An 8,090-nucleotide genomic window follows, 5' to 3' on the forward strand; every position below is an offset into this window, starting at 1 on the left:
AACTTGCTAATATCAAGTGATACTTAGTATCATGAGTAACCTGAACCTATCTTCAGAGCCAAAATATCACTATTTATAATAAAGATATGATCCAGTTTGAAACATATAGCAAAGTAGACAGGCTGTGAAATAGTGACTACCTCTATAACTGGCTCATCAGAAGGTGTTCAGAAGATTTTTGTGGGTCTCTAATCTTTTTTCTCTGAAAGTTATAATATCCAAGTCCTGTTTTTTACCCATAAATTCAAAGGATGTTGTTTGGTTCTCTCTTTTCTGACTGACACTTGACTCCTGACCTGAGCCTACCAAACCTGACTCTACTCTTGTATTTTTTTAAACTACATATTCTTTCTTCCTCATAGTTTATTATCTGTTTTCCCAGGAAAAGAGCAATCTATGTTATTTGCCCATCCTTTAACTCAGATTTTATCCCATTATTCATTAAAAATGTCCAGAGAAGTTGAAAGGAAAGACAAGAGCCTCTTCCCATATTAAGAGATCACTACCGGAAAAGTGATTCCTAATGGCTGTTCATAAATTCTTATGACTGTTAGGTCAGGTAACTATATTTAACTATTGGTGGATTTTGTCTTTTAAATGTTCCTATTTTCCCTTAGTCTGGTCCTTTTACTTCATGCACACTAATGTACAAGGCCATTTTCTCTTAGAGACACAATAAAAGACTAGGCATAAAACTTTCCAAATTCTAACTTTCATCTCGAAAACGAAAAAGAAGAAAGGCTCCTTCTTAATTTTAATTTTACAAATACTTTAAACTTTAAAGTCTGAAGTGTGCCTACTATGTAGTCAACATAGAAATTAAGAACAATTCCTGCCTTTTAGGAGATACATAATCTAACAGGAAAAGTACATAATAACTACCACACAATGTTGAATGTGATGAAATGTTATAATAAAATAATAGTAGTTACTATTTAGTCAGCATCTACTGTGTGCCAGGCACTGATCTAAGTATTTTACATGTATGAATTAATTTAATCTTAACAATAATCCCATGAGGTAATTACTGTAATGGCCATTTTACAGATGAGGAAATTAAGGTGCACAGAAAAGTAACTGGTCATAGGTCACACAACCAGTAACTTCGACTGAAGTTGTAGCTTTCCTGAGCTTAAATGACAAATAACTGCCATTAAAAGAGTGTGAATGGACTGATTTAAAATGAATGCACCAAAAGACCACCAAACACCAGAAAGCCATCAGTTTTCATTAATGACAAGCCCACCAAAGCAAAAAATTCTCAAAAAAGCAGTTGTATGAAATTAACGAACCATCTCCTTATATAGAAAAAACTCTTTCTTCGATCTTTCCTCTCCCTTATCATTTTTAGCACAGTATAAAAGGAAATTCTCCTCTTTGTACAAGTGTGGGAGGTTTGAATGATAAAATGGTAATGTATATTTTCATTCCTATCCATAGTTTAATAATATTTTATAATTTTTAATTGTGTTACTCTTCTAAAAAAGAACACCACAAAGAACTTGCCTACCGTAATGTACTTTTGAAACATAAGCTGGTTTAGGTGAAACAACAGGTTCCGCAGGGATGGGAGGAGGACCTGTATATAAAACAAAAACATAAAGTAAAATGAGACCTCAGTGTTCCAAAGAGCCGGTACCTTACTATTCTGTTATAAAAAAGTACTCCAAGAATGATCATTTTTTTATGCATATTTCTGCCAACTCTAGACCATCAAATACACATTAGCTCAGCCTCGGTAAATGTCTTTCCTATTTTGAAATAATTTATGCAAACAAATTTCTAGGTTTCCTAACCTTACGCTACTACAGAGCACGCTCTGTAACAAAGGCAACATTAGTGGCTAAAATGAAGTTCTATTTTATTTATTTTTACTTTTTAATTTTTCTTGAATCAAAATTGATTATACATATTTTTGGGGTTCAACATTGAGATATGTTGATCAAATCAATATTACCAGTATATATATTATTACAAATCATAATTATTCTTTATGCCCCTTGTGCTATCACTCCCTCTCTCCCTCCCCCTTCTCCCCTCTAATTACTCTAGATTTCTTCTCTCCTTCTGAAAGAATAATGGTTACTCTGTTGATTTGTTGTCTAGATGATCTTTCCAGTGTTTAGAGGTGTGATCAGGTCTCCCAATATTACCACAGAGCAGATGCTTCTTTTGTCACTCTGAAATGGGCTTTGTGGAGAGAGACATCCTCTTCTTTATCTCTGCTGGTGACTCTCTTCGTGTCAATGCACTCCAGTGGCTGGTGGATCATCTGTATGGTAGTTGTGGCATCTAGCCACTTTCGCCAGCAACCATAGTTATTGTGATGGCTGTGGTGGGCCAACCACATGGAGGTGATATTTTTGGCATGCTCCTTGGTGCTGGCAATGTGCCTGGTTGTGGAGAGTGTCTAATCTCCAGCTCCATGCCTTGGGTCCCCAGGTGGGCCCCGAGGCGCTGGTACAGTGTGCCTGGTTGTGGAAGGGAGGTCTGGTCCCTCGCTCCATGCCTCTGGTCCACAGGCAGGCCCCAAGATGCTGGTGCAGTGTGCCTGGTTGTGGGAGAGGGGTCTGGTCCCCAGCGTAATAACTTCGTATAGCATACATTATACGAAGTTATACGAGAGAGCAGGACCTGAGCAAGAACTCCCTGACACTCCTCATCCTCCCCCAGATCGAGGGCCTGATGGACGATGTCGACTTCAAGGCAAAAGTGACTCGAGTGGAGTTTGAGGAGTTGTGTGCAGACCTGTTTGAGCGGGTGCCTGGGCCTGTACAGCAGGCCCTCCAGAGTGCCGAAATGAGTTTGGTGAGAGGGTAGGGGGAGGTGGGTGTGCCCGATGGGGCATGGGGGAGGAAACACATGGGACATCAAGGGAAGAGTCAGCACTGAGGAGGAGAGTTAATTGCGTGCTGTCCCACCTCACATTCTTTCCCCCTACGCAGGACGAGATTGAGCAGGTCATCCTTGTGGGTGGGGCCACTCGGGTCCCCAAAGTTCAGGAGGTGCTGCTGAAGGCCGTGGGCAAGTGAGTATGGGGGCTGGGGCATGGGGCCTGGTTCTGCCTGGGGCAGGGCTGAGGGGACAGAACCCTGGCTGGGTGCTCCAGGATGAACAGTACTGAAGTTTGGGACTGTCCTAGGGAGGAGCTAGGAAAGAACATCAACGCAGATGAAGCCACTTCCCATGGGGTGGGCCCTGCGCCTTTCCCTTGTATTGACTCACCGGCCTCTGAATGGCTCCCCTTTTTCAGCTGCTCTGGCTCCTCGCTCCTGCATGGGTCCACGGGAACCCTATTAGTGATCTTGCTGTCTTGGAGGCCACCAAAGTCCTCTTCTCCCCTGCTGCCTCCAAGTAACTCCATCTAAAGGGCACAGCTACGGCTTCTGCTGGCTCCTGCTCCATGCGCTCCAGCATTAAAGCAGCAATGGCCCAAAACGCTCAGAGCAGTTTTTTCTTTCTCTCGAGGCTTCTCCTGCCTTCATGAACTCTGTAGGTCTTTCCTCCTCTTCCCCTGAGCTCCAGTGGCCCCAGCTTGGCTGATGTTCGCTCAGAGCAGTTTTTTCTTTCTCTCGAGGCTTCTCCTGCCTTCATGAACTCTGTAGGTCTTTCCTCCTCTTCCCCTGAACTCCAGTGGCCCCAGCTTGGCTGATGTTACATTTTTATAGTTGTAAATTGGTTGATTTGTGGGAGAGAGTGATGCTGCGTACTGTCTATTCCACCATCTTGACCGGAACCATGAAGTCCTATTTTAGATACTTAATTTTCTATTTGTAGTAAAACTGTATAAGACATTTTAAATTAATATTCTTTTAAAAACTAATGAGGAAAAATATCATTTTTAATGCTATCTTACCAGGATATTTTCTAGGGGAAAGCTACATTTAAAGTTTAAGTTTATCAAGTCCCATCCTTTGTAAGTGCTTTCCAATTTGGTCCCCAAAGTTAGAGAATACAAGATAAACAAAACAAGTACATGACATTAAACCAGAGGGCAGAAAAGTTCAGGAAAACTTAAATGAAGAGGCTCTGAAAGCTGAAGTAGTCCCAACTAAAGTAGTCAGTCTTTCTTAAAAATAACTTATAAAGACAAAGAAAGCAAATAGAAATAGTACTCTGGACTTAATTTTGAGTAAGATGGAAACTTGTTGAATATATAGAAATGAGCAAGGAAAGAGTAACGATGTCACCTTATGACTTATACTGTAAGGGAAATGTTAACTATAGTTTGATATATACACCCTGGACTTTAGATAAACAGAATGTCAAAAACCCAGAGAAAGATGGATTTATTTCCATTTACTTAAGGGAGTATGGTTCACGTGGAATAAGAACTAAAGATATTAAATCGTTTATTAAGCACAAATAATTTCAATAAACAAAAGCAAGATTGTACAAGATGGTCTGCATTTTAAAACACAATGTACAAATGGACAAAATAATATTGAAAAAGAACAAAGTTTGATGACTCACACTTCCTGATTCCAAAACTGACTTCAAGGCTACAGTAATCGAAACAGTGTAGTAGTGGCATAAAGACAGACATATAGACGAATGGAATAGAATAGAAAGTCCAGAAAGAAACTTTTGCATATAGTCAAATGATTCTTGACAAAGGTACCAAGACCTATCAATAGGGAAAGGGCAATCTTTTCAACAAATAATGCTGGGAAAACTGAACATTCACATGCAAAAGAATAAAGTTGGATCTTTACCTAATGCTAGATACAAATAACAACTCAACTGAAAAATGAGTAAAGGACTTAAATAGACATTTCTCTAAACAAGATATACAAATGGCCAATAAACACATGAAAAAATGCTCAACATCACTAATCATTAGAGAAACGTAAATCAAAACCACAATGAGATACCTCACATCCATCAGTATGACTACTATTAACAAAAATCAAAATAGCGTTGGCAAAAATGTGAAGAAATTGAGACTCTTGTGAACAGTGGGTGGGAATGTAAAATGGTGCAGTCATCATGGAAAACAGTATGGTGGTTCCTCAAAAAATTAAAAATCTACCACATGATCCAGCAATTCCACTTCTGGGTATGTAACTCACAGAATTGAAAACAGGGTGTCAAAGACATATTTGTACACCTATGTTCATAGCAGCATTACTCACAATAGCCAAAGCACAGAAGCACCCCAAGTATCCATCGACAGATGAATGAACAAAATGTAGAATATACATACAATGAAATATTATTCAGCCATTAAAAGGAAGGAAATTCTGACACATGCTACAACATGGATAAACCTTGAGGACATTACTATACATGAGATATAATTTATAGAGACAGAAAGTAGAATGGTGATTACCACAAACTTAGGTGAGAGGAGAATAGGGTTATTTAATGGGTACAGAATTTCAGTTTTGCTAGGTGAAAAGAGTTCTGGATATTGGTTGCACAAGAAAGTGAATGTACTTAACACTACTGTACACTTAAAATTGTTAAGATGGTAAATTTTATATGTATTTTACCACAATTAAAATTTTTTTAAATGATTTAAAAAAGAGGTATTCAAATAAACTTAAAAACCAGATTGTTTCATAATTGTGTCAAACGTGTTAAAGATTCTCAGACTTAACATAATATCATTAACCACATTGCCCTTGGAAAAAAGTTTTTATACAGTTAATAAAGCAAATAAAACTATACTTAAAAAAACACCATGTACAAAACAGGAAAGATGAACATGAAAAATAATTTTATTTTAAAAAAAAATGTTTTACTGAAACATAATGATTATACATATTTATGGGGTACAGAGTTATATTTCAATACATGTATACAATGTGTGATGATCTATTCAGGGTAATCAGCATATTCATCTTTGCAAAACTTAATCATTTCTTTGTGAAGTATACATCTGATCTCCTCTCTTCTAGTCATATGGCAATATGCAGTAAATATTTATGGATTCCTGGGTCCACTATATGACAATATTTTTCTTATCTAGCTGTATTTTGTGTCCATTAACCAGCCTCTATCTATCCCACCTCCCCCCTCCTCTTTACCACTTCTAGTAACCACAGTTCTCTCTCCTTTTAACAATCAACTTATTATTGTTTTGTTTTGTTCTCTTTTTTAGTCCCTACATATGAGTGAGAACATGCAGTATTTCTCTTTCTGTGCCTGGCTTACTTTACTTAACATAATTTTCTCCAAGCTCATCCATGTTTCTGTGAATGGCAGAATTTCATTCTTTTTTATGGCTGAACAGTATTCCATTGTGTATATGTACCACACTTCATGAAAAATAATTTTAAAACAGTGATGAGATTAGAATTTTGAAAAAAACTAAAGACTAGTTTTTGAAGTCTTATGTTGTAAACAAGAATAAGGAGGAGAAAACTAGAGAAACTGATGTAAGGTAACAGATAGCAAAGAGGAAATACAAATACCTTATTTTCTGTATCTCTTCACAAGAAAAATAAATCTTTAAACTCAGAGGTCTAGAAGAAATAAAGAAACTGTAGCTCACTATAAGGGAAAAGATGACATATTTTTTCTAGGCTCTGAACCAAGAGAAAATACTGTATATTACTGAAGAACTTTTAATTGTAATTAAAACACTATCAGCACTTTTTGAGAAAACAATAATGAATACAAAAGTGGGAGCATTAGAGATCAATACATACTACCTTAATTTTTCCCAGAGGATGGAAATGACCAATGTTTAGAGACTAAAGATTATAGACTATCAGGCAAAACACATTTGTTAGCCCTGGATAAACATTTTGAAAATCTTTAGGGAAAGAGTATTTATAATGAGAAGCCAATTACAAATACCCTTTTCTGATAATTTAATTAAATGCTGGGCTGGCTGGTTAGCTCAGCTGATTAGAGTATGGTGTTACAACACCAAGGTCAAGGGCTTGGATCCCTGTTCAGGCCAGCCACACCCCCCATCCCCAGAAAAATAAAAGTAAATAAAATAAATGCTCAAGAAATTTAGATTTTCTGTGGATATGTTTTAACTTGATTTCAATGAAGTATTTTAGCTCCTAAAGGGTAGAGGACGGGTTGTATTTAATTCTATAGTGCCAGTACCTACCACAGTCCCTGGAACATAGCATACCTCGAAACACTGATTTATTGATTCTACTGCATGTTACGGTTGGAAGGAAACTGGAAAAATGTCACTGGGGACATAGTATACATGGGTGGGTTGATAGCTGATAAAATAATCAAACAAAAAAGATTTCTATTAACAAACTAAAGGAAAATCTTAAGGATATTATTCATCATGAGCTCTTCATGAAAACTTTAAACTACAGAGCCCATTTCAGTCATTTCAAAAACAGAGAAACCACTGCCATTGTCCATAGCTTGCTGCTCTGGAAAAAGTTTGTCCAGAGACTGCTTAGGAGTCCAAGGCTCTGATCCCAAGCCTGGAGGGGAGATTTGAAGACAAGGAGTTGCAGCAGATTCTTGACGATATCCAGACAAAGTGCAGTTTTCAATATTCATCTCCAAACATCAGGCTGCTTAGGGGAACCACATCCCCAGCACAGCACCACCCTCCTAGGGTCAGGGGCTGACTTGCACAAACGTTCTATTGCAGAAAACAGTTGATCTTCCTTTGGAGAGAACACCCCAGCTTGGTGTTGGTTTAGGATGCTGTTTCAAATATGAGGGGCTGACTTGCACAAACGTTCTATTGCAGAAAACAGCTGATCTTCCTTTGGAGAGAACACCCCAGCTTGGTGTTGGTTTAGGATGCTGTTTCAAATATGAGTGCTAGACCATAACGACCATGTAGTCTTGGAACGGCATTGTAGTGGCTGCCTGTGGTTTACTGAACATGCTTCTGGGAAGGGCGAGGAGGGGTGATGTGTAAGCCATGTTGTTGACTACCTCATATTGTGGTTTTTGGCCCCCACATTATTTTTCATTCTTAATATTTTGTGTCTTAGTTTCAATGTGTTTACAGTTTTTGAAACTAGACTAGAACATGGAAAACTTATATAAGGAAAAAACAGTCTTACCTAGATGCAAAAGGAAGAATTAAACCAGACTAGTATCACTGTTTGAAATTCTTAAAAAAAAAGAACTCAACTTAAAGAAAAAAA

At 37.9% G+C, this 8,090-nt stretch overlaps 1 protein-coding gene across 1 annotated transcript in view; it reads right to left on the reverse strand.

The window, feature by feature from the left end:
- Nucleotides 1-1,478: 1,478 nt before the first annotated feature.
- Nucleotides 1,479-8,090, reverse strand: part of LOC103582643 (adenosine deaminase domain-containing protein 1-like) — a 13,055-nt gene continuing 6,443 nt past the window's right edge. The window contains exon 4 of the mRNA XM_008564187.1: nucleotides 1,479-1,579. Within this exon, the coding sequence (XP_008562409.1) occupies nucleotides 1,479-1,579 (101 nt within the window). The remainder of the gene's footprint in view (nucleotides 1,580-8,090) is intronic.

Source organism: Galeopterus variegatus, unplaced genomic scaffold (assembly GCF_000696425.1).
Source record: "Galeopterus variegatus unplaced genomic scaffold, G_variegatus-3.0.2 Scaffold17173, whole genome shotgun sequence".
Classification (NCBI taxonomy): Eukaryota; Metazoa; Chordata; class Mammalia; order Dermoptera; family Cynocephalidae; genus Galeopterus; species Galeopterus variegatus.